Source organism: Lytechinus variegatus, chromosome 16 (assembly GCF_018143015.1).
Source record: "Lytechinus variegatus isolate NC3 chromosome 16, Lvar_3.0, whole genome shotgun sequence".
NCBI classification, from domain to species: domain Eukaryota; kingdom Metazoa; phylum Echinodermata; class Echinoidea; order Temnopleuroida; family Toxopneustidae; genus Lytechinus; species Lytechinus variegatus.
Genome location: NC_054755.1, coordinates 16,800,813 through 16,828,719, shown reverse-complemented (window position 1 = coordinate 16,828,719; position 27,907 = coordinate 16,800,813). Strand labels below are relative to the sequence as shown.

Sequence of the window (27,907 nt, the reverse complement as noted above, 5' to 3'; positions counted from 1 at the left end):
TGTGCGAAACTGTGAAGAGCTACTTACAAGATTCTGAAATCGGCAACTGCGTTTACAAGTACTGTGGGTGTGATTGATTTGAAGGAGCCAATTGGTTGAAAATGACGACTAGACTGTCACATTATGTTACAGGGGTGTAAACAGCGAATCGGAACAATTGGCTATGACGCGCGCCGATCGCGCACAAATCCGGAAAAAAAACGACGGGATAAGGACCGCGCCAGTTCGCCCTGCTTCAAGATCTACGAAACCGTACTGCAAGCTGCTGGATTTCATTGGTAATGTACCGTACTACTAGGCTATTTTTATTCTGTTTTGGGGTTAAATATGAATCTTCTAATAGGTTATCCGATACACTGCGTCGTGTCCTTGTTTTGTTCAATATTTATCTTACTGTGCTACCGGTACCTTTGACCTTAAGTTAACGAAGACGAAGTTAGGCTTGCTCGCTCGGCCCGGTGTATAGGGCCTAATTACAAATACAGACGTTACTATGTTTACAGTGTCCCACGTGTGCCTATCTATGTTGGCGATCTTCAGTGTGATCGTTTTTCAGCTTAGATTTCATGATTTCACAAAGTTAAGTTTATTAAACTGTACCAGACCTAGATCCAGATGGTAAAGTAATACTTAACCTTGGGCCAAGTACAAAAAGAAATTAGTTGATCGTCCTCGCGTGCATCTAAATTTGGCCGCCGCAAGAATGTTAGGGCTAACTTGTTACCATTTTTTTCAAAAATTGGCTTAACAAAAAAAAAAATTGTGATGTTTCTCGTCCATGCCCGCTTCCCTTTTTGATTGTAGCATCAATTTTCTTGATACTTAAGGTCAAGTCCACCTTAGAGAAATATTGATTTGAATCAATAGAGAAAAGTCAGACAAGCAAAACAATGCTGAATATTTCATCAAAATCGGATGACATTTCAAAGTTTCTCTTAGGCCTATTTTTACAGAAAATAGTTATAAGAACGAGCCAGTTACATGCAAATGAGAGAGTCGATGATGTCACTCACTATTTCTTTTGTTTTTATCATTTGAATTATACAATATTTCAATTTTTACAAATTTGATGATTATCATTACATTAGGCTAACCACTCCTAGTACCAATGAGGTCCAAACATTACATGTTTGCCTGAAGCACAAAATATTAATATAATGGAAATCCACGTGTTCAGGGAGGAATGAAAATTCATTTCCCATGACAATGACGAGAAAATCAAAATATTTCATATAATAGAATACATGTGCAAGAGAAATCAGTCGGCCTCATTTGCATACCGACGGAGATGTGCATATAACTGTTTTGTGAAATGAAGCGAAACTTTAAAATGTCATAATTTCTTATCTGATTTTGATGACATTTTCATTGTTATGCTTGTTGAATTTTTCTCTTTATTCAAATCAAGTTTTTGTTGGGGTGGACTTGTCCTTTAATATTTTTATGGCTGCCGAATAGCCAAAAATAAGTAAAAGGTCTTAAAGCCTAACTTGTACTAGATCTAGTCGAAGTATCAGCTTATGATCGCTAGAAAACCCTGTCCAGTATCACTCACACTAGTGCGAGTTTAGTATTGGTATACTAACCTCGTACAGTGCAGTCCTTCAAGTTTAGAATTTCGTGGAGCTCAATAAATCGCTCTCCTTTATTTTTTTGAGGAGCTCAATTAAGCTCCTAAGAATCGCTCTCCTTGAGCTAAAATCAATTCAGTACAATACATGTATGATTAATTGTAGATTTTTCTTATCATATGCAAAATCTCTAGCTATTCATTAATCTGTGGTGAAACTAGGCCTGGGTCAGTATGTTCACAAAATATCGTGCTCCTGCTGAAAAAAAATTGCTAGAATTTCAAATTTAATATCTTTGATGACTATGGCCATGGTCTTATGGACAATAACAATTGATTCTGCTTGAAAATTTGACAGAACAAAGCCATGTTTTGGTTGTATTTATTTCCACTCTCCCATTCTATTACTAGGGCTAGACATGTTTATTTTGAACCTTCACCATATTCTATTTTCAATTTTGGGTTGCTGTGGCAAAAGGAACTCTTCCCCTATGGGTAAAAGCATTAAAAAGTACCCCACCTGAATCAGCATAACATGCATGATATTCTCCCGAATTTAAATCAGAATTCTGATTAAAAAAAAATTCAGATTTTTTTTTTTTTCAATTAAATCATGCAGACTCACCTTGAAAAATCACTTTCGATTTCTTTACTATGCAAGAGCTCGTAACCCCAACTGTGGCGCCTCAGACTTCAGTGACTTGGTGACCCTTGGCTATTTTTCAGATTTTTTTTCAGAGGGAAATGAATGACTTTCATTGAATTTCATTATTCCAAAGAGATCTAAATATCTGTTATCTGAGCCTAAAGTGTGTCCTAATTGTGATCGAGTTGTGCACAAATTTCTATTTGAAATTTTGTGAGACACATATGCACAGGTCTTGGCACTGAAAGAGAAATTGGGGTATCCTATCTCGCCTATGTAAATACAGTCCGACCTCTCTTATCCGGACACGTTGGGACCAGCCCCAATCCGGATTTATAAGGGATTTATCAGGATCTTGGAGACCCAATATTAAATACATGCAGCTGCGCTGCCGGCTGCCTCCCCAGGCCACCGGCGGTAGCTACACTATTGTAGTGGGCATACGGTAAAGACAATATTCACTGCAGAGTCAGTGCAAATTATATGCAGTGTTTTTATGGAAATGAAACCGATCGATGGCCAATTGGATAATTTACCTGCTAAAATGACTGAGGTATACATCAAGCATACCTCGAAAGAAAGAGAATGATTCGATGAAACCAAGTTTTAAAATTAGATCATCGCGGCGGGTATCGCAGCTTCGCAATGTCAGCCATTGTTACACTGACTGTAGGCTCAAACATGATAGATGGTGCTGTCCGTATTGAGGCCTAAAGTTAGCTAGCAAGACATGTGTTGTTTTTCCTGCGAAGCAAAAGGAGAAACGTGATGAAATGTTTGCGCTGCACCCTGATTTACTGGAAATTATCAAAGTGAGTTTACGTGTAGGATTGAGTTTAGATTGAAATCTCATTTCCTCACGTACCGGTACTAGATTAAATAAAACATTAAAAAAAAAAAATCTTGACAAGTGTACGTCCAGATAATAGAGAGATCCGGATAAGAGAGGTCGGAATGTACACAACTCAAACGAAAGGGCGTTCACCGTCCTGTTATTCTTGAATCTGAGTTTATCTAAATAATCAATGATTAAATAACCCCCCCCCAAAAAAAAAAAAAATAAGGGAAAAGGGGAAAATAAATGGCTCAAATGCAGTCGTTTGGTGACGGATAGGCACTTAAAATGTAGTTGAAGTCGCTGACAGGCGTGGGGATTAGCAGTGCTTTGCATGGGGTAAAGGCGTTCGAGAATGCTAGATCTCCATCCGTAGTAGCTCCATGGATAAAATACAAAAATAACATTTTGTTTTTATAAAATTTGTGATCTTGTTTTTGTGACCTTATTCTTGCAGATGATGAACCTGGCAAGAATTAAAAGTGCACTGGATGGTATTCAGGATGCTAGCTTGCACAGCATTGCAGAGACAATGAGTGGCATTGAACCCCTGGGAAGCAGTACCAACGCTTCGACTGCAGGCAGCCCAAGAGATGCATCCTCAAAGCTCTCCATGAGACACCTAGAAACAGATGCCGCAAGGACCTCCAGAGACTCCTTGTTCTCGCCTATTGGGGAAGCAAAGCACGAACCTGTTGTACATGTCGGTGGACTGGCGGACTCTCGTTTCAGGAAGTCTGCATCGGAACCTTTGACAGGCGAGAAGGACTGGAGACTGCCTCAGGATCAGAGAGACGTCGGCGAAGATAAATATGACCAGAGCCAGAGGACAAAGAATGTGCGAATTGCGACCACCTCCGAGACGTTGGTTAATAGAGCTCTGTTTGTGAAAGAGAGTCACATGTCGTCTGGAACCAGTGTTGGAGATGAGTCTAAGCCATGTGTAGCATCTCATCCAAGCTCTGTAGCCGCGATGAAGAAGTTGAGTGATGTTGCTGGGAATTCAGGTTTCGATGGAACAACATATCGTTACAATTCTCACAGTGATATGATTGATATCGAGCAATGCTCACCCCACGATGCTTTCAGCATCTTTTCATCAGATACAGGTACTAACACTTCACGTTACCAGGACACCACTTTGACTGCTTCAGTTGGGTCAAGGATATCTCAAGGTCAAGATGAATCGGTTCCTGGGATACTGTCATCGCAGCAACAGCCATTGTCATCAAGCCCAAGATTTGAGCTGCACGGTCTGCCAGAGGGAAGGTCAAAAAAAGAATTTGAGGTACCAAGTACTTAGTGTAGAAAAAGCAATAATATTTTTTTGCATTTCAGCATTTTATCCTCAACCCCAATTACGTGAGAATAAATCCATGGAGCCCCAAGATGTGGATTATATGTACGTGTTTGCAAATACAGAGTTAGCTCTATTTAATTCAATTGGTGTGAAATGGCCCTATGCAAATAATTATGAACCAGACCAATTTACCAATTTCAGTTCGGTCTTTTCACGAAAATGTTGAAATGAACAAAAAGAAAATTTTGTACTCTAATAAAATGTTTTTTAGAACATGTTGTTTATGATAGACGTTGCTTATGCCTTTGATGATTAAAGACAGCAGGGCCCAAATCTCCTGTTAGTTGCTGAAAATTTGGTTGAAAAGGACTACGCAGAACAGAAAATTCTGCATACAACGTTATTTGATATTAAGTTTACACGTTTAAATCCTGGTAAAGAATCACTATGATTTCAAGTTGCCATGCAATCTTAGGGGTGAGGACAGTGAGGCATACATTTTTGTATCATTGTTGACCAGGGAGCCATTACATAAAACTGTTAGTAAGTTAAGAGTGACTTTAAGAATGACTGGTGATCCTTTCTTGTGGTAAATGATATTCACCGTTAAATGTTCATTACTGATTATTTAGCGTGTAAGAAAGCTTCACCAGTCATTCATTTAAAATCAATCATAACTTTAAATACAAGCTTTATGAAACACCCACCGGGCCCAATGTCATAAAGAGTTGAAATCTATGCTAATGTTACCAAATGTTATGTGGATGTTAATGGTGCTCAGCAGCCAATCACACTCCAGGTTTCCGTGGAAGTTTGCAATAATGGAAAAATAATCAAAAATTGAATTTTTTTATGAAACAGGCTCCAACAGTCCTTTCAGAGAAAGTTGCTCTTGCGCGATATCCTGATCATTTTTTTTCCCTACGGTTTTACAGAATCACCAATCCATTCCAGCTGAACTTGCCGAAATCGAAACTTTGAGACAAAATTTGAGCAACATGATAACCTCTCCCGGTAAGTGTCTATGAATACAAATCATACTCTGATTCATGGTGAATTTGCTACATTGAGTAAACTTTCAATATACATGTAGCAGTGAATGGATATTTTTCAGGGCTATTTTTTAATTTCCAGGCTTCTTAAGAATGGGGGGGGGGTGAAATTGCCCCAAACCCCCGTGTATTTTTCCCCCTTCTGCAGTTCTCTTACAACAGAAGTTATTCTACAATGCATGTTATTTATTGTAATTATGCTGACATTTAACTCTTTGGAGGTTGAATAATTTTGGGAAAATAATAATGACGATTGTACTGATGATATTTTCTTTGAATATAGAGTTCAAAATTTTACCATCGATATTGATATTTATTTAATACATCTCTCCGAGGAGTAAAGCTACATGTATTGATCTTAATATACTCCGGTATTAAGGTAAAAGAGAAATATAATTATTACAATTGTTGAATTTAATTTACGAATGTGCAAAATTGCATCGTCAGCACAGCAAGAGTAATCAAGGTACAAACAAATATTTGCTTGAAGAAAAATTGGGTCAGAATGCACTCTAAGAATGGAGGGGCAAACTGTTGTGGTTACTTCACTTGAAAGCCTTTTCCTCCAAACTGCAGATGCTTTGCTTAATTCTTACTACATGTATGAGTCTTTCCATCTTTCCGCTATTTGTTACTAGGGTTATCTCAAGATGAAAGTTTATCTGAATTGCTGATGCTTGACAAGGAGCGTGCTAAGAGACAATCAACAGAAAGCAACAAAACAGATTCACTTTTGGGGTAAGTTCTCTGACAATGCTACCGGGGCCCTGTTACTTAAATATGAAAAATCATTGCTGTAAGCTTTTGAAGTTCCAAGTTTTCCAAGTGGCACCACATCTAAACATTCTAAATTTGCTTCTGTTTGATGAATTGTTGTCATATATCTCATCGATATGTTTTCATCATTAATCTGCTAATAAACAAATACATACTAAATAGGTTCATTATTGCGGATTGAAATAATCGCTAGAGGGTATTCATTTGTCTCGCAATCTACTATGGTCAACAAGGAAATTCGTGATCACTCTCGCAAAAAGTGTTCACTGGCTTTCTAGGAAATTCGTGATCACTCTCGCAAAAAGTGTTCACTAGCTTACAAGTTCACGAGCTTTCGAGTGCCGCTGCAACTCTTTATCAAGTGACAGAGATTTATCCGATATCGTACTCTATTTATACTAATCTCCAAGACCGTACGCACAAACGCGAGAACAATAGGTGGGCACTGATCCGTTGTGTGATTGGTCAGGAGTTATGCAAATAAGCCGGGGGTACATGTATATGCAAATACGCCGTGGGTCGGCAATATGCAAATGAGACTAAAATTGACGGGCTCGCTAGTTTCCCGTGGGCGGGGGTTGACTAGCTGAGCGGTCCCTCGATTGGGGCCGGGAACGATCGGGTCGGCGTGCACTGCCAGGTAAGGGGGTATTGTGCTGTCGGATGGTTCGCATCCAGAAATCGGGGATGTCGATCCCGCTGTCTCTGTTGAAGTTGTTAGGACAAAGACGTATACTAATAGCCTCCTTAATCCTGCGTGTATACCAATGTCTTTCTTTGGCAATGCAATGTACACCCTCCCAATCTGGGTGGTGTTGCTTCTCCCAAGCATGTTCTGCCACCGCGGATGTGTCGGTTCGCTGTAACCGAACATCGCGCTTGTGTTCAGAAATGCGTTCAACTATCGGTCGGGCTGTCTCTCCGATGTAAGACCCGTCACATCCCTGGCAAGGAATGTTGTATACTACGCCATCACGTCTGTGATCAGGGATAGGGTCTTTGGGGCGTACAAGCTGTTTGCGTAAGGTGGTGTCCGAGCGGAAAACCGTTCAGATACCGTGACCTTCTAATCGGCGTTTAAGTTGTTGTGAAAGGCCATCTATGTATGGCAAGACTGTACAAGTCTTGAAAACCTTCTGATCCCTTGGTGGTTGTTTTTTCTTGAAAGTGTTCTTGATAAAACGGCGTGGGTAGCCGTTGCTGTATAAGGCGCCACGTATGTGTGCTCTTTCTTTCGGGAGTTCAGGCGGGTGAGTTATAATACGTGCTGCTCTGTCGAACAGACATTTAACAAGACCCTTCTTGACCGATTTGTCGTGATGAGAATCATATGGTATGTATTGGTCTGTATGAGTGGGCTTGCGGTAGACAGAGGTGGAAAGTTTCCCGCCCTCGTGTCTTTGGACTAGCGTGTCAAGGAATGCTAATTTCCCTCCTTGTTCAGTCTCCAGAGTGAACTGGATGGACGGTTGCTGGCTGTTCATGTATGCGAGTAGGCTGTCTGCTTCGGAATTATTTACAATTATGAAAGTGTCATCGACGTATCTCTTCCACACCCGTGGGCGGCATGTGGAAGGACACTTGGGCAAAGCGTTCTGTTCAAATCCTTCCATATATAGGTTAGCCACAACCGCTGAGACTGGGCTACCCATTGCTGCTCCTTCTGTTTGCTCATAGAAAGAGCCTCTGTACAGAAAATATGTGGATCTGAGGACGAACTCGAGGAGTTCGGCTATTTGTTCAGGCATAAGTGTGGTACGTTCTGATAATGTGGGGTCGGATTGCATGCGTTGCAGGGCCGTACTGCATGCGCCCTCTATCGGTACGTTAGTGAAAAGGGAGACTACATCGAAAGAGATCATAGATTCTTGTTCGTTAATTGTCTGCTCCGATGTGAATTCAGCGAATTCACTGGAGTTGGTAACCGTGTGTTCTGAGCAGTTAGTGAGAGGGGACAGGATGTCCGCCAGGTACTTTGATAGGTTATAGGCAAAAGAACCTATGCATGAAACTATTGGTCTGAGAGGTATTCCGGGTTTGTGTATTTTGGGCAACCCGTATATTCTAGGTGGCTGTTTCTGTGTGGGCTTTATCTTTTTGTATGTAGCCTCATCTAGAACTTTGCCTTTAGTGCCAGTAACGTACTGGTCAGTTTGCGACACATTCGATCTGTGGGGTCTTTCTTTAGCATTTTATACGGACCAGAGCTCAGAAGCTCAGTCATTTTGTCTTCGTAGGAGGTACTATCTAGAATGATTGTGGCACTACCCTACGAAGACAAAATGACCGAGCTTCTGAGCTCTGGTCCGTACGAAAACAGCTTGTACGCCCCAAAGACCCTATCCCTGATCACAGACGTGATGGCGTAGTATACAACATTCCTTTGCCAGGGATGTGACGGGACTTACATCGGAGAGACAGCCCGACCGATAGTTGAACGCATTTCTGAACACAAGCGCGATGTTCGGTTACAGCGAACCGACACATCCGCGGTGGCAGAACATTCTTGGGAGAAGCAACACCACCCAGATTGGGAGGGTGTACATTGCATTGCCAAAGAAAGACATTGGTATACACGCAGGATTAAGGAGGCTATTAGTATACGTCTTTGTCCTAACAACTTCAACAGAGACAGCGGGATCGACATCCCCGATTTCTGGATGCGAACCATCCGACAGCACAATACCCCCTTACCTGGCAGTGCACGCCGACCCGATCGTTCCCAGCCCCAATCGAGGGACCGCTCAGCTAGTCAACCCCCGCCCACGGGAAATTAGCGAGCCCGTCAATTTTAGTCTCATTTGCATATTGCCGACCCACGGCGTATATTGCATATACCCTCGGCTTATTTGCATAACTCCTGACCAATCACACAACGGATCAGTGCCCACCTATTGTTCTCGCGTTTGTGTGTACGGTCTTGGAGATTAGTATAAATAGAGTACGATATCGGATAAATCTCTGTCACTTGATAAAGAGTTGCAGCGGCACTCGAAAGCTCGTGAACTTGTAAGCTAGTGAACACTTTTTGCGAGAGTGATCACGAATTTCCTAGAAAGCCAGTGAACACTTTTTGCGAGAGTGATCACGAATTTCCTTGTTGACCATAGTAGATTGCGAGACAAATGAATACCCTCTAGCGATTAAAAAAATACATAATGAAACAAAACTAAATAAGAGGATAGACAACCCGTTTAAAGGAACATGACAATTTATTTTTCCACAAAGTCTGTCTAGAAAGCGCTTGAAATTCTGCTGAACCAGTATTTCTTTCAAGATATTACATGCTCTTATTGCTATTCCTGCACGTCTGTTTAATATTTTATGATTTCTTGCTTGCACATTGTTGCTGTGTATTGTGGCCCAGTAGATTAGTCTCCTAACTTTCAAACAGAGGGTGGTGGGTTCAATTCCTGGCAAGTGGATAATTTACTTCTGCAAGAAGTTGTTTCAAACTGTGCTGCACTCAACCCAGGGGAGGTATTAAGTGTGTATCTGGCAATAGTTCATTCCTTGAAATGCATAATGCTGTGTAAAAGGGTTGCTAGAGCTCGGCCAGGGGAATCATTTTCCAAGTGCCTTCGGAAGCAGCTAGAGATCTTGAATGGTACGTGATGCATTATACAAGATAATAATTTCTTATTCTAGGGCTCAGGTTTTCCAAGGTATTTCACCATCCTCTCTGAGACCTGGATCGGACAGCGGCTTGGCGTCTTACCAACTGTCACATGTGACCTCAACTCAAAGGTCAGGGGTCAGCACGGTCGAAAGCAGCATCACCCAAGAGAACAGGGTACTGAGAGAAGGGTTGGAGAGGGAGAGGTGCAGGAGAAAGGTGAGTAAAAAACATAGGCTTGAGTTGATCTGTGACTGAAATTATGATAATAATAATGGTATATTTAACCAGGGTAGCCACTTCAGTTTCAAAAACTGTTCTCCCTACGGGCCCTGCTATTAATATTACCCGGCTAAGCTAGGCTACCTATTCAGGTGCACACAGCTTTTTGAGGAATTACTTCCTGCCGCTACCCATTTACCTCACTGGGTCTAGTGCAGCACACTGTGGATTAATTCTTTGCTGAAGGAGATTGTGCCATGGCTGGGATTTGAACCCACGACCCTCTGTTTCAAAGTCCGGAGACTAATCCACTGGGCCATGACGCTCCAGTATGAAAATTAAAACTGATGAAATTAGGGTGAAGAAGAGGGGGTAGGAGAGGGGTAATAAGATGGGGGAGGAAATCTTGTACCTTAATCAGTATCTACAAAGGAAATTAGGGTGCTGAGTAGGGCTTGGAGAGGGAGGTTTTGAAGAAGGGTGAGTAATTCGTAGGCCTGGGTTGGTCTGCGGATTTAACAGCATCACCGTAAAATATCAAGGTGCTGAGAGAGGATTGGAGAAGAGGCGTAGTGGGAAGGGAAATCTAAGGCCTTACCTGTTCTATTGCTTAAAGGGTAAGTTCACCCTTACAAACAAAAATTATTGTAAAATAGCAGAAAAATATTGCCGAAGGTTTGAGAAAAATCCATCACAGAATAAATAAGTTATTAGCATTTTGATTATTTGATTTATGATGTCCTATGCGAGCAGCATTCCTACATAATGAATTGTAAAAGATCAATGAAATGTAATTTTCTCAGAAAATTGGCAAATGGTTTTTACTGCACCTTTTGTATATCAATAGATAAATCATTTTACACCCAATAATGTAAAGAAAACATCAAATAAGTCATCAGGAACCATTAACAAAAATGAAATTCATGCATTTTATATTACATACACTGTTATATATGGAACAGCTGCTCGTTTATGACGCCACAAATCCAAAACTTAAATTTCTTATAAATTTCTTAATCTTTAATGGATTTTCCTCAAACCTTCACCAAAATTTTTTATATTATTTTTTCTGCTATTTTACAACAAACTTTTCTTCAGGGTAAACTTCCCCTTTAAATCAGCATCACCAAAGAAAACTTGGTGCTGATGGTAGGGTAGGAGAGGGATAGGTTAGCGATTCCAAGACCTGAGATAGTCTGCAGCTGAAAGCAGAATCTGCAAAGAGATCAGGATGCTGAGAAGGGTTGGAGAGGGAGAGAGTTGTGGGTGTAGGAGAGGGGGCGAGTAATCCCTTTATCCTTTACGGTCTGGTAGGTCCACAGGTTACCACTGCCTACTGCTGGGCACCTGTCCTGGGCCCAATGCCTTACAGTTACCAGTATGGTAACCTTTGCCATGCCATTGTAACTTGCATAAAATCCATGATTTTGATTGGCTACTAATCAGTGTTACCATGGTAGTTACCATTGAAGGGCAAAGTTACCATAATGGTAGCTTTTATGCAATGGGGGACAACTTAAATCAGTAAATCCTGTTAATGATGCTCTATAAATTGTAAATTTGGATAAAATTCAAAATCACTAGCTGGAATGGATATATTTTGTCTGTGTCTTGTTCTGTGAATAATTGGCAAACGTTCCTAAGTTTGCTGGCACTAAGAACAAAGAACAGCATACAATTAACATGTATTTGAAGGGGAAAATTCATGGTCACAGTCAGTAGCTTTTTTTACCCTTTTCTCCCAACCATGGTAAGTTGGGCTATTTCATGGCCTGCTGTCACTGACTGATGATTTGCAATTGATGTAGTTTTGATGCCTGAAACATTGAAACCATTCATTTTTATTGCAAATATCATCTTCCCATTATTGTCTACTTATTATTCTATCAATATCACAATATTTTGATATCGTCATACATTTTACATCTTACATCCTTTTTACTTTTTGGACTGAAGTTAGCGACAAATTTACCATTTCCCCAGTAGTACAGTCACTTGCACCCTGCTAACTGATGTCTTGCTTCAGTGATTTATTTCATGTTTGTTTTTTCTGTTAGCATTGTGAGGATCAGATAGCTACATTGCAGGGTAGGATCCTCGAAACTCAGCAGCTCCTAGCTGTCGCTCAGGCTACAGAGAAGAAGAAAGACAACATGATCGCACAACTTGACAAGGTGATTATCATGGTCAGGAAAATGTTTTAATATGAATTATTTGTAATCGTATTCAGTGTGCTTTTCTTCTCTAAATCGGCAAATTTATTATTTTCTGTCTTTGCTTCATTTAAAAAATTTATTTATTTATTTATTCATTCATTCATTCATTCCATTCCATTCCATCCCTTCCCTTCCTTCCTTCCTTCCTTTATTCATTTATTATTTATTTATAAGTCTTATCTTGGTAGGGTGGTTCCATTGGTAACTGGCATACTGTTGTCCTTGGATGCCCTACAACAGAAATACAAATATTACAAACAAAACTATGAAAAGTATACAAGCTTTTAAGGTCAATTTTTAGAAATAAAGATTTTAGAAGTTGAAAATTTGTCATTTTGCATTGAAAAAAAGGTGAATTTGATCTTGAAGCCTTATTCAACACCTTTTATTCTTTCATTACTGCATCTTCCCTTGAAGTTTATGTATGAGAAATATATAGAGAGTGCCTTGAAATTAGCAATGTGCCAATTTTTGATGGAAAAAAATGATTTTTACATTATCTTTGGTTTAGGTGATTCATGGCTTTTAAGATTTCCCCCCATTTAGTTATGATTAATTAAAGCATTGACAAAAGAATTTGATACAGAGGAATTTTGCACAGTATGTGTATTTTATTCTTGTTTACTTTGTTTTTGGTTGGCGGTGTAAGATGGCATTACATCACGTTGCACTCGGTTATTCAAAGATTTTGACAAAGTAAGGCCCAAACCTGTGGGTGTGTCATGTTTGGGAATAATTTCATATTAAAAAGTTTTTTTTTTTAATTTCTTTCCCTTCTTTCTTCTTTCCTTTTTCTTGCAGACAATGGCCAAAGTTTCTGCAAGTTTGAAGCAGAGAGAACAAGAGAAAGTTGCAATGGTTGACAAGCTGAAAGCAGCTAACGATGCACTACTGCAGGAGATTGAGAAACAGAAGATTGTAAGTAATGCAGGTGAACATGCGGAAGTGGGCCATCCATGAATCCAATATTTACTCATGTCCAGGCAATTCTTTAGACAAAGTGCCTGTTTCATAAAGAATTATAAATGTGGTAATTTTCCCATCACAGCAACCCCTATGAATAAAAAGATCTTACAGCTTCCTGATGTAATGTTATATCATATTTCAAATCATCACAGAGCTTTTAGCTAGATTTTTAAATTTTGCCTCCAATTAGAGGATTTTATTTAAAACAAAGCAACGTAAATTATAAAAATGATCATGCATGGAATGACAAGATATTTTGAAAATTATATTAATACAAAAACAATAACATGATTATGCAATTATCCAATAATCTTATATGAGCTGATGTATACAATAATATAAGATTTTGGAAGACATTGAGTGAAAACAAAAATTCAGAGTTTCACACGTATTTGATAAGTCTCTGGGTAGAAAGACATATCTTTTTCTGTATCGAGCTTTCAGTTCTACTCTTTCTATTTCTCTTGAAAATATAAATTCAGATAATCTCTTCTTTTCCACAAATGTTTCTTGAAATGATAACTTTGTGAAAGCACAAGGTGCAATAGTCAGAAGTAAAACTAACTTTTCATCTATTTCATGTTTAAACAAAATTTCAGCTTTTAGCAAGATATCACATATACTCTTGCATGCATGTACTGGTATTGGTAATGGCTTCCTTTGTATGACCCATTCTCATATTTCTATGTTTTTTATGACCAGGTAATAAGAGAACAAAACAGAGAATTGGTTGCCAGCAAACAGCGATGTGAGGACTTCAAGCAATCAGAGAGAGCTATGAGAGATCAGGTATGACATAGGATGTATGTCAAATTGGAGTTGATCTCCAAGAAAATGAGAGAAAATATTTTAAAGGGGGATGTATTTTTTTATATTGATGTTTTGCATCACTTTATTATATGATCATGCTCTCCAAAATGGGACACACTTTTCTGATTGCAAGTCAGTCACATGTGACTATTTTCGTGATTGTACCTGTTCTTGAAGTGGCAAAATAAAAAGTCATTTTTAGTTTAGGATTTCCCATAATTTGTTTTTTATGAGTTTCATGTGTGAACTGACCATGAAATGTAATCAGGTGATATTTTACATGTGCTCAAGTGTACCTGCATGATTTTTTGTATTAAAAAAATGATAATTTACGTGTACATTATTGATGTGCCCTTAAAATTGTATTTTTATTGTTATGGATCAGTTAAAACAACACCAAGCAGAAAATTCTAAGAGATGGGAGGAAGCACAGAAGATGGCACAGCTTACCAATAAACAAATGGAATCCATGGGGGAGGATTGTCTGAAGGTGGAACGGCAGCTCAAGCAAGTCCAAACTACTTTAGCATCAGTGAGTGTGACACTTGCTTCTTCAAAAGAATTCAGGCTGTATCAATTATCACTTGAATTCTATACACAACACAGCAAACAGTTAAAAAGAAAGTCCTGAAAAATGTATTTATTGTCACAAAATACACATCTCATTCATGTATGATAATTCTTTTTTTATTACCTATGACTAGAATGAATTTTGTTAAACATGGCACTCAAAATCTGTCATTGAGAGCATATTTTTATTTGGCCGTTAATTCTGGGAAATACATATTTTTAATAATAATAATAATGGAATACATGATATTTGTATAGCGCACTTTCCATCTTGATTAGATGCTCAAGGCGCTTCAGAGCAGAACAACAACAACGAAGCTATTTACATAATACATGTAAATAAAGAGAGAAATCTTTTTCTTTATTCTTTGAAAAATGGAATGTTAGGATTTTTTAACGATTGTTTTATTTTAATACATTTTATTTTTAGAGACTTTATATTAGAGCTCTCTGTAATATATGATATTAATGATATTCAAATTAAATGTTTTACTATTGGGATTATGAAACAAATGGAAATGACTCTTGGTAACTGGGTACACCAGAGATGAGATACAGAGATTAGCCCCAGACTTGTGTTGTTTTGATAGCTTTCATCCTGATACGTGAAGATAAACTTTTGTAATTGAATTAATCTGATAGGAGAGAGAAGAATGGAAGCAGAAAGAGGACGAACTGGAGCAGAAATTTTCATCCTTGGAGACGGAGCGGACCGCATCTTTTGATGAGATGCAGAGACAACTGCAGGAGGAGAAGAGAACGGTAGATGAACTGAAGAAAGATCTTGTCAAAGTGAGAAGAGAAGCCGATGAAAGTAGGAAGGAAAAGGAAAGTGCCCTCAGGGAAAAGGTATGTTGGAAAGGAACTCAAACTAGGTGTGTGTGTGAGGCGTGTTCAAGAAAAGCTGTTTATAAAGATTGCCTTACTCTATGAATGACTAGAATACGTTTGGGCAAGATTAACTTTGTGAGCAGCCGATTTAAAAAATTCTCAAACCAAGATGAAACATGTGTACAAGTGCATGTATTAGAACTAATAAACCCTGAAAACAACCATTATTGAGAATGAAAAGCTAAATCTACAATGCGAACCCCGATTTTGTAAATAGGCGTCTTATAGACGCCTAAATAGTACATATAAGTGTATGGGATGAAATTAAGATGGTGTTTCCAGTCACTTTATATTTCAATTTTTGAAGCACTAAATAATTATTTTCTAATGCAGTTTTTTCTAGGCTTCATTTTTGTAACATATCACAGACACAGGTGACAAGTGTGACCTTCTAGCTCGGATTTTTTAAAAGTCAAACCAATGTTAACCAATCACTTTAAGTACTTGGAATTTGAGTTACCCACTTCTTAAAAATGGGTTTTCCTTTCAAATAATAGTTACTGATACAATAAAAATGGACACATGCATATAACATCCATGCACCAATGTGTTTCCCATGTGTTTTTTTCTGTATGTCTATTTATTCATGTAATCTTCTCGCACTTTGGGACACATAGCTCATTGAGTTGACCTTTGAACACGGGGTTCAATTCATCTGAATGATATTGATAACATTGTTTTTTTATTGCAAATCCTCATGAAGGAGAAATCTGCTCTGGAGCTGAGCCTGGAGAAGGCCCGGTGGGAAGCCAAGCTGCAGAAGCAGGAGGCGGAGATCCAGGATCGGGAAGGATCAAGGGCGAACGAGAGGATGGAGAAGATGAAGAGGGAAGCGGAGGAGATGGAGGAGATGCTCCGGGAAGGTCAGAGGAAGCAGGTGTCTGAGATGAGCGAGAGACACATGGAGGAGCTTCGGGTGCAGAAAGACGTTCATCAGAGGGAGATGATGCAGAGAGAACAGAGATGGGCGGACAAACAACATCAATATCAGACAAGGTTAGATCTATTGAATTGGTCTAATTAAGGGCCAATGATCTTGGGCCTGTTTCATAAAGGACTTGCAACTGTTGTAAATTTTGCCATAATGGCAACTACCATGGCATCAGGTCCTCAGCTGCCAATTAGAATCAAAGTTACCATGGTAGTTGCCATAATGGCAAAGTTACAACAGTTGCAAGTCCTTTATGAAATGGGCACCTGATGATAGTTTAGAATTAAATGTACTATGACTTGGAAATGTGAGAAACATTCTTTTATCACAATAATGGTGTATAGTAAATAACATCAATGCCGAACATATATATATATCAAAGTGATGGCCATAAAGCTATTATATGAATACTGAAAACATGAATCGAAGTATTGCTGTTGAATAGATGGATTTTTAAAAGTAAAACCCAAGTTTTTTTTGTTCAGATGTTCTGTTAGGTAAAAACATTAATATTGAAGAATTTCATTTAGAACTTTCTAAAAGTGATATCTGCATTCATTTCTTTAAAATCTCTTTTGTTTAAGTGAAAGCAGAAATATTGAAAAGAACTACATAACTACATCAATGTATGGTTTTGAATCAAAGCGGTTGTGCAAGTGACACATATTCTTGAAGAAAAAATATTTTCATATGTTTTGTTGTTTTTAGGTTGGCTGAATGTCAACAGGAAATTCTGAAACTGAACACAAAGATTGAGAAAGTGCAGCAGCAAAGGTAAGTATGTGAGACTACTCAATAGACAGATTAAAATTGTATACCGTATTCAAATCTTATGCATACTTTTCAAACAAGAGTTGACTTTCTGAAAGCATGCAAGACATTGCAACAAGTAATACATGCAAACTTGACTCGTAAGTATCGTATGCAAGTCAGAATCTGATGAACAGCGTATTAATAATGATCTGTAAGCATCTTAGATATTCTTATCATATTTTGATATTTTTTGTGTGGAGATGATTCCTACCCCACCTTCGTTTAACAGAAAGTACATTTTTACAGGTTTGGGATTGTAAGTAAGCTGCAGCACTTTCTGCAATCTCAGTGCAACGAAGCTGTGATGATGGTCAGCTCTCTAGAGAAGTCTCCCCAAACTCCTGTCAATGTGAATGGACACGTGACTGGTGAGAGAGGCTATGCAAGGCAAGGGGCCAGAGGTCTTGTCAATCAAGGTCAAAAGGTCAAAAGTGCAGTTGGTCCTTACACAAGCATTGAAGGTATGGTCATTTTTAGGGTAAAAGTCGAGGCCAAACTAAAGTAAGGAAATTAAATGAAAATTTACATTTTTTTCAAAGTAGAGCTTGAAATGACAGATAAGAACAACTTTTAGATATTTGGTTGGGTTTAGGACTCTAGATAGCCTAAGTGAAGGAAGATGATCATTATGGGATTTCTCAATAGAGTACCGAAGTGATGACGTCATAAAATTTTTTTTTGTATTTCCGTATTTTTGATACCACATTTTGGTAGAGTATGATGAACAAAACCCACAACCTAAATTTGGTGGGAATTGGTCCATGGTGGCCTGAGATTATGACCTTATGAATACATAATTAGACCCCTTGAAGTCAATGTTTTGACTTAGTTCTAAACGTAAGCATCATCGAATTGGTCAAATCATATGAAGAGGATGTTTGTTACTGTGTATTAATAAGATTGTACATTACATATCATGTGCACGTCAGCACAACATGTATGACTTTATGAACACACCCCCTGCATTTTTAAGCTGTGAAGGAGATTCTCGATTCATTTTGGTCACCTTATTTATGACTTTCTCAGGTCAGCATGCAGAGCAATTAAAGCGTGCCCAGGAGGAGGCCAGACAAGCAATCCAACGCCTCTATCTCGAGAAGCAAGAGGAATTTGACGAAGACGCTCCGCACGAAGCATCATCCTTCTACCCTCTTGAAGCTGCCCCGTCCACCCCTACGAACAGTGAGGTGTCGCAGAGTACGGTCTATCATGATATTGATGCGTCACATCTTCAGACATCTCATTCTACTGGCAACCAACCAAACAGACAGGTACGTCATCATAAAGTGGAAAAGTGAAAAGGAGAAATGTGAAATTATGGAAAGTTGTGCATTTAGGGCTTAGTTTGTTCGATACTTGTGATCAAGAGTGTCATTATACCAATTATCATTTGCAACGATTCCGATTCATCACACTTCCCGACAGCTCATTCTACAAGCTACTGAATTAATTGACAAGTTTGTCATATTGTAGAGGAGAAGTAAAAAGAATTACTGCAAAATTATAGAAATATCAATACATTTTGTTTAGTCAAACCTGCCAATCAAAAGTCCCATCTATCGCGATATTAATATGTCACACCTAGATCAATGAATGTTCTGCCTTGTTTGGTTTCAGAGTTGGCCCGTAGACCAGAGACTCCCTGCAACACCCAATGCAGTCATTACCAATGGGGTCATGATGCACAAAGGGATGTTGAACGGCACACTTCAGCGGTTGGACACAAGCCATTTAATGAATGGAATACCAGCAGGAGATGAGATGGAGTCGGGATGGATGGGCGTTGACCAGTCGGATACCGGTCCCTTCCTGGAGATGATGACCTCTGAGCGTCAGGATACAAAGATAGAACAAGACATCGGTGAGTGGACATTGTTGCTCCTATGCTGTATGGTGAGCTGCTGAGTTCCTAACACTCTGCGTGTGGATGGAGAGCCTCAATAACTTTCTCATGTGATAATTTGTGTGTGTCATAATTGAATCCACCACATACATTCATTAGGTGATTTTAGGTTCAGTGTTGACCTTTTGGTGTTGGTGTCATTTTGTACATGAGCATAACACCAAACCTAAGATGAATATGGTCCGAAAAGTCACTACTAGGTGTTGAGCTGTCAGTAATGTGATCTGGATTATATATGTAATCTCAGAATAGGTTTTGGAGCTAGGAAAAGCAAACCCAATTGTGCTTCCAACGCCAACATCAGACTTGAAATCACCCATTATCACAAGAGAACCTACTTTTCTATGTGGGTCAGCAGATACTTCTTAGATGACATGTGCTGTGAGTGAGAATCAGCAGATTAAAAAAACAATATATTTAACGTTGAAGTCCAAACACATTGAAGAATAAGGAGATAATAGTAGAAGTGCAATTGGGATATGTGCAGCAAAACTAGTATTTAAAATAAGGTTTGTGATTTTTTTTAGAATAAAAAGCATTGTTGATTTATGTTGTTGGTCCACTATTCTGTGGATTTAACGTAAATAAATTATAATAAAGAAATAAAATGATATAGGATTTCTATAGCGCATATATCCACCTTGCTAGGAGCTCAAGGCGCTCCTATATCGCAACAAGGGCGGAACTCCCTCAGATTTATAATGACACACAAATTGCAGTTGCTTCAATCTATTTTTGTTTATATTTTTTATAGTAGGATGGATGAGTCAACATAACTCGACTCTCACTTCGTCACCGACCAAGGATGGTCCATCAGATTACTATGTCCAGTCAGGTCAAGGATTATCTATTCACATTCCAGGAACCCTAGCAACCTCTAGCAATTCTCAGGTCAAAGGTCATAACACAAGTGACCTTTCCACCGGACCTCTGGACATGCTTGATAGGTAAGATGAGGTTTCATGAAGTGAATTATTGTAGGCTAATCAAATGCTATCTTATTGGAAAAGAGCAAATTTATCTTTGGAAATCACTTGTGAAATTTATATTTTATAGCATTGCATTTTATTCATGATCTCATTTATGAATAATTAAAAATCTGTGCATTTGCTCCATATTTACAAAATGTCTTGTGTAGCAGATGTTTCGTAGGACTGCCTGAAAGAAGGCATTGAAATGGTACAGAATCAAATTCAATTATTTACTAAGGGATTCATATCTATGAGTGTTTCTTTAATTGGGAAGAAGTAACTTGTTTTTAAAGAAAGAATCAAAATCCTTAGAATCCAGTTTGCATAATTTATATATATTACTTTTAACTATGTCTGACAGCCTCTGGCAAGCTTTCCTGTTGTTGAGAACAACGTTGGAAGATAAGAATAAAAATTGAATATTTATTTCCATAGCTAATGATATACCTCTGCTGTATTAAACCTCATATGTAGACATTTTCTGTTTGATAGCTAAAATCATTTATGGATTTTGAAATTCCTTTTTCAAGTACTAGTTACTTTATAGTTCCTCATGCTTTTTGTAGTGCAGTGGGCAGCAAGCTCTTGTCACCTTGGTCAGTCAATTGCAACTTTTTCAACCTCTGATATATAATGTATTCAGATTACAAGCCTTAATATCCTTCAGGAAAGTTCCAGCACCAGATGTACTTGGGACAACCTCTTTTCCGTCTTCCATTCAGTCGCCAAGTCATTGAAATTTTTGGGGCATTTATTGATATTATTAATGACATCTAAGTCATTTGATATTGCACATTTTCCTTTCATATACTCTACACTGTGTACATGCATGTACTACTCTCTTGTTTTGGCCACTAAAACTAATTCAGCACCTCAGAATGATCAGCTTAGTACATGCAATTCAATTATATTGACATATTGAAATGAAATCTAAATGCAATTCTTTTTTGTGTGTGTGTGTTTGGTAGCCCGGTCTCATCAACACAAGGAGATTTTAGAGAAATTGCCCTCCAAAAATACATCGCCAAGGTTAGTACAGATTCTTGTCGAAAGTAACAAAATCTAATAAATCATATTAGATTAATCAACAATATCATTAAAATCTGCAACGGGTTCTCCAATCTTTACAAATATGATTTAAAAACACCCAAGAAACATTCAACAAACGAAAATGACAGTTTTATGGAAATCATATGAGAAGTAAAGCATTATGGGATTTTATTGATTTTATGTTATTTAGGTGATACGCGCAAAACCTCATGAATGCATAGAGTCATGTGCCCTATCCCCTCTTTTTTATGTATATACATGTATGTCATTCATGCTGTGATACAAAATCCGAAGAACCATCTCTATCTGCTATTTTGATCATACATGTATATAATTCAATTATTTCATTATAAATATATGCATAAAGAATGTCTGCTTTGTAACAAAGCTGGTATAAGTGACGGCAATCATGATCTTGCATTTTAAGTAGGGGGTTACTCTTGGAACATAGACGATTAGAAGGATTGTAATGTTTGTTTAATTTATATGTTTTTTTTCCGACAGCTCTTAGAACAATCACCAGGGTCTGTTCAACAAGACTATCTACCCCAACGTAATCTTCCGTCATCAACGGGTAATTTACATTTAAAAAATTTCATCCAATTTGATTTCATTTTGCTAGAGTACTTGTAAGGATCAGGCATAGAAATTTTCTGTTTTTCCGCTTGTTATCCTGCTTTAATAATATTGGAGTCTATTTCCACATAGAGCAGGGGACTGTTTCACTATGGATGAAGTGTAACTTTCACATGCCAACATGCACACAATGTTGAAATGTAACCTCTGATGACTATTGTTCACAAAAGTGTATTCCCCTGCTGGAAACTCGTCAACGCCAGCCTTGACATTCCTTGGGGATGTTTCACAAAGATTTAAGTATGATTGAAATCGCACTTAAATCCCGACGCATATATCTGAAATGCAACGCGCAATCTAATTGATCAATAATCCTCTTTGCATGATCTGGCCAATGCTGTCATGGCTTTTATACCGCGCAACTAGGCATTTAAGTGCGACTCTAAGTCATACTTAAATCCTTGTGAAACACCCCCCTGGTCTCCTGAGCATTATTTGATCAATTTGTCTTAATTAATATCAACAAAACAAGGAGTTTAATAGCAACTTAAGTCAGACTTGAACCATTATGAAAAACACCCCCTCCCCAAGACAGAATTTTATTTTTACATCCTTTACTGTGCAGGTAAAACAGTGATAGAGAAAGAAAGATTGCAGAGTGGTATACCACATGTTGCTATGGAGCATCCGCAACGAGGTAGTTCAGATGTTAGAACCTCTACCACAACAAAGACCTGTCGACAGGTGGTTGCAACTAGTAGAGGCATGGTTAGCAAAGACAAGATCAAGGTAGAAATTTTGGTTACACTTCACAATTCCGAAGGTTCGTAATTCCGAAACACGTAAATTGCCTATATCTCGATGTTCGTTAATCCGAAAACGTAAAAGGGTTCGTTTATCCGAACATTTGTGGCATTATTCCAAAGGTTTGATAATCCGAAAACAAAATAAGGTTTGATGTTCCAAGGTTCCTTAGTCCGAAAAGGAAATAAGGTTCGTTGTTCCGAAGGTTCATTATCCGAAAACAAAATAAGGTTCGTTAGTCCGAAAATGAAATAAGTTTCGTTGATCATTATGTTTTCAGACTAACAAACCTTCGGAATTACGAACCTCATTTCGTTTTTGGATTAACAAACCTTCGAAATTATGAACCTCACTTTGATTTCGGACAAATGAATCTTCAGAATTACGAACCTCATTTCGTTTTCGGACTTACGAACCTTCGGAATTACGAATCTTGGGAATATCCGAACCTTCGGAATAACGATGCTTCGGAATTAGGAATGTATGCAGAAATTTTGCTTGTCTTGTGTACATAGTAGGCCTGTATGAAATATTAGTCAGTCTAAAGATTAGTTTCTGGGTATGAATTACATGTAGTTGTTGGATGATTTTGATGCCTTCTGCCCCATGATAGGTGGGTGCTGGAGGCGCTGTGTTTCGGGGTCATCCATCCGTCTCATATTCGTTGTCATGATATTAAAGAATTGTTTGACAGATTACTTCATACGTGGTCTAAGTATGCCTATAGGAGTGACAGTGATTTGGGTTAGAAGGTCACACAGGTCATTATATAGGGGAAGGCGGGGTAAGTTGTGACAGTTTTTACTTCTGGCAAGTTTTGAGACTCACTATTGATAATATTCCCAAAACGAGTACATTTCTTTATTATCCAATCATTGAGGATCATTTTGTAGCCACTTATTACTTGCTATCCCAACATAGAAATCCAGTATGACCTTTTAAAAAACAGACGTCAAATGGCTCAACTTGCCCCACCTAAGGGGTAAGTTGAGCCAGCCTCTGGGGTAAGTTGTGTCACATGGGGTAAGTTGTGTCACACAGAGTAAATTGATTGTTGATCCAGGTACAGATAACTAGAGTACAAAAACATTCTTTTACTTCAAAATTTTTAATGTTGTAATGCTCAACAACACAAGATGGTTTTGAATGCATAAGTAGGACTATAAAGACACCGATTATTGGAACACATTTAAAGTAACTTTCAAAGCAAGAAAAATTATTTAAAAAATCACTTGTCACAGGTTCATGTCTGTTTAAAAATGTCCCAAAATTGCCCGAGACAACTAGTGTGCTTTCTGTCTACACTTGTGAATGAAATGTTTACCTGGGGAAGATGTATTCGTGCTTACAACTCAATACAGCAGCCACGGTTTGGGTAAGAAACAAAATCACAGTGGACTTAAAATAATGAGAAACTCATTGGCCAGTAAAAGTACTTTGTTTAAATGAATTTATACCACAGATGTAAGTGCTGTAGCCAAATATTCAAAGGCAAATTAAAATATGTGACAAAAAAATCATGTCATTAGGCCCTACATATTTTTATATCAATATCATTTATACGAGAGTCAACTGGAGTAATCAGTCTCTGTTTTAAAACAAACATGTCAAGATTTTAACTAAATTTAGAACACTGTCCCCTACCACCTGCCGCATTTTAATATGGGTCCTATTTTAAACATTCCATGAAGAGACATGATATAAGTACAAACCATTGTTTTGCCTTATTTTTTATGTTGCAAAAAGATTTGATACTAAACAAACTGATAACTTGGTTTTTAATCAGTCATTAACAAAATGAGCTCTCCATCTGAACAGTGTCAGGTTACAATAATACAAATCATATCCAAAATAGTTCATGACTGATAAAAAAAAATTGCAAAATGACAAAATCACTGTCTTGCAAGAAAACAGTAGGCCTATTGTTCTAAATATGACACTGCAGGGAATTCTAAATTGTTTCTTGTAGTCAGGCTTACTGCAATAAAGAAAAATATCAAGTAATAGAAATTTGTTTACAGTCTACTGCAAGGAACTTTCCTCAATCTTGCTGCCAGTTTAAAATCACAATAGAACAACAGCGAACCCAGAAAATAAACCCAGAAAGGCAAACAGTCTAAATCTTCAGTTGATCATCATTTCTATACTTGTAGTTTTAAAGGCTTCATCATGCGGATCTGGAACTAAAAACTGGGAAAAAAGGCTTGAAAGTATGTCAGAAATCAGATCAATTGACCTGGCAAACTGAGAAGTCACAGCTGAACACAAGTTTTCCAGAACAACGGGTAGAACTACCAAGACATTTCGGCTGTGGCAACTTATACACGATGTCTCATAGTTCAAAGCCTGCTCCATCCTCTGGGTTACGAACAAACATTGGTTTGTCACTTTCAACTTTTCCAGCAACCTACAGCGCTAAATTCCTTGCAATTCAGAACATCAACCCGACTAATGCAATGCTTGATTTGCCAGCATATTTGACAACCGCAAGTGCAATATCACTGTCTACATCTGATTCGTCATCATGATCAACTTCTGAATCATCATCGGTCTCATTTGAACTAAGGGTTTTGATTCTTGGGGGACTGGTCTTCCGCTGTGGATTTGAATCTCTTTGGTCTAATAGCAGAGGGCTTTCGTTTGCGATTTTCAGCTTGGGCTGCAATCTCTTTACGGACAGGAGAGTCAGTGAGAATCTTTGTGCTACCTTTTTTTGCGACCAGCTCTTGTCTTCTTCCTTGCTGTTGCTTTTGGAACTGGGTAAACATCAGATGGTGATACATATGGATTGGGCACAGCATCCCTGAGTTGGTCCACCCCTTATGAAAAGTTCTTTATAGCGTACTCTTGGAAAAATCAGTAAAGGAGGAATGACCGAGCCAATCGCACTCACAGTGTACACAATGGTTACTAGTTCGCCACGTTCAGCAGAAGTGATTGCCCCGACTTGTTTTTTCCCCTTCTCTGTCACAACAGCTGCTGGCTTTTGGACTGTGCTACACCCAGTTTCATCACAATTGTACACATCACTTGGGGAAAACTTGTACTTGTCCATCACTTGAGAAAGATTCTCAAAACACCTGTCAACTACCGGTCGGTTGAAGGCAGTGGCACGTCCAAAAGAGGTGGCCTCTGGGTGCCTTATTGTCAGGTTCTGGCGCTTCTTGAATGCTAACCACCAATCCCGGCCAGCCTTCTTCTCACGATCCCAGTTAGCAGGCACCTCAAGATTGTTTCGTTTAGCAAACTCATATGCCAGTGTGCAGCACCTGTTGATCGACAAACCATGAAACATGTCTGCCAACTGTTTCACATGATCACCCAAATCTTTCTCAGCATCAGGAGTGAAAACTTGATGACTCAAAGATGTAAGTTCATAGGCAATCCCTTCTTTTTGTTGTCCATCTCTTTTTCCAACATATCTTGAAAGTGTCATTCGATTGACGCCAAATTCTTTGGCTGCTCTTTGGACACTCTGACCGCCAGCAACAGCATTAGCTGCTCCTTCAATTACATCAGGAGGACGAAGTCCTCGCGTTGTCTTTCGCTTGTAGGTACGCATTTTTCATGTGTTTCTGAAAGACAAAAATGAAAAAAAAATCATCATTGCAATGATGTTTAGGGCAAATGACATGGGAGCCCGGGTGGGTGTTTCATAAAGCTGTTTGTAAAGTTACGAACGACTTTACGCACGACTGGCATATGTTCTCAGGTCATATCTCAATTACATAGGGATATCACACAGCACAAGAAAGGATCACCAGTCGTGCATAAAGTCATTCGTATCTTACGAACAGCTTTAACACCCACCTGGTCAAAGTTTGAATATTGAAGTGTTTTTTTTAAAATAAAGATTACTGTAATGAAGTGAGGAGGTATGTGCAAATCATATGATGCACTTAAGTTCCAGGATTACTTTATCAACGAGGTCTATGTCATTGTAGCATATAAGTTGTCTTTTTAAAGGTGTGTGAATAGCTCCATAACATACACTACCAGTCACAAATTCTTTGCATCATTATTACCTTTTAAAACCAGAGAACAATAGTTTTGGTCCACTGAATCTATTGTTCTCTGGTTTTAACTGGTAAAAATAATGATGCAAAGAATTGAGATTAATAGTGTAAGTGGCAAGATGGGCTTGACCCTATGGGGCAAATTGAGCCATGGCTCAACTTGCCCCATAGGGACTGGCTCAACTTACCCCAGGCTCACTTTTATGAGAAATCAACAAAAATACACAAATCTTTTGTATCAATTGTTTATTAAGCTATGGTAAGAATAATGTTGAATACATGGGATAACAAATGTCATCTAATGTCTATATTATATCTATGATGCGTTAGGAAAAACTTGGCACTTACCTGGATTACTCGTTTCAACTCTTTTGGCTGAAAATCACACTTTTCCCTCTAGCACACTAACTTCTGTTTCAATTTTGAAAACAGAATGGCTGGGTGAAAGGTTATGTAATGTGTCATCAATAGATGGCACCATTTCAATGTCTCACTCATTCATTTTCACCACAGAGGTGGTGGCTCAACTTGCCCCTATGCTCAACTTACCCCGCCTTCCCCTACCTATATCTTGTTCTCATGATTAAATAACCGTTTTAGGGTTCATCTTAAAACTTGACGCTTTTGTGCTGAAAGGAAAGGCCATGAGGTGGTTAAGTCTAATGGCCATGAGGTTAATTCCAAGGCAAGCTCTTTTGATATGATTTTTCACATTTTTGAGCAAAATCCCATTATTTTTTCTGTCAGAAAGTTGGAGAGGGTTCATGTTATGATTTTTGGTAGGGCTACGTGTACTTCGGGTGTACAGTTCCCTGTGGTGCCTCCTTGTGGTAATTCACCTGGTCAAAAATCTCCCAATCATTTCACAGAAACAGGCTGGACCTCCCATTGCTGGACCGAAGAGCGCCCCCAGCAGGCCAAGACCAGCCATGGGAAGAGGTCAAGAAACTACTGGAAACCCCACCAAGTCGTCTCAGCGAACAAAGGTGTGGCGCTGAGTTTGACAGCCAGCATCATTTATAGGTCAAGAACGGCATTACAGGGAAGTCGAGGAGACTTGATAGTAGACCAGGTAAATTGTCCAAGGTGTGGCGATGAATTGAATAAACAGCGCCATCTACAGTACAAGATTAGTAGGCTTCTGAGAAGTCTGAAATATCTACAGTGATATAATGTCTTATAAAATGTGAGATAAATTTGAGAACTGGTGATGTGTATGTGAAAGGAAAGGTTAATATGTTGATTTCATGGAGCTGGTACCTGAAAAGTCTTTTATAAAGGTCCTAGAGAAAGAGTAAAATTAAATATCAAAATGGTGATATGTTTGCTAAAGAAAGTATATTACTAGTGGGGAAAAATAGAGGCTACTTCT

General features: G+C 38.5%; 1 protein-coding gene across 2 annotated transcripts; it reads left to right on the top strand.

The window, feature by feature from the left end:
- The first annotated feature begins 39 nt into the window (after positions 1-39).
- On the top strand, positions 40-27,766 carry LOC121429809 (centrobin-like). 2 transcript variants are annotated; one of them, XM_041627045.1, is made up of 20 exons: positions 40-278; positions 3,509-4,339; positions 5,287-5,365; positions 6,042-6,141; positions 9,829-10,015; positions 12,076-12,192; positions 13,036-13,152; positions 13,903-13,989; positions 14,396-14,542; positions 15,223-15,429; positions 16,175-16,467; positions 17,111-17,176; positions 17,462-17,676; positions 18,242-18,486; positions 18,833-19,076; positions 19,876-20,065; positions 21,058-21,118; positions 21,644-21,713; positions 22,341-22,504; positions 27,405-27,766. In XM_041627045.1, the coding sequence occupies exons 2-20, from the start codon at positions 3,509-3,511 to the stop codon at positions 27,531-27,533; spliced, it is 3,549 nt and encodes a 1,182-aa protein (XP_041482979.1). In that variant the 5' UTR covers positions 40-278; the 3' UTR covers positions 27,534-27,766. The 2 variants fall into 2 exon arrangements, with proteins under 2 accessions (XP_041482979.1, XP_041482978.1); XM_041627044.1 differs by having other exon boundaries at positions 41-278; positions 19,873-20,065.
- Positions 27,767-27,907: the final 141 nt, after the last annotated feature.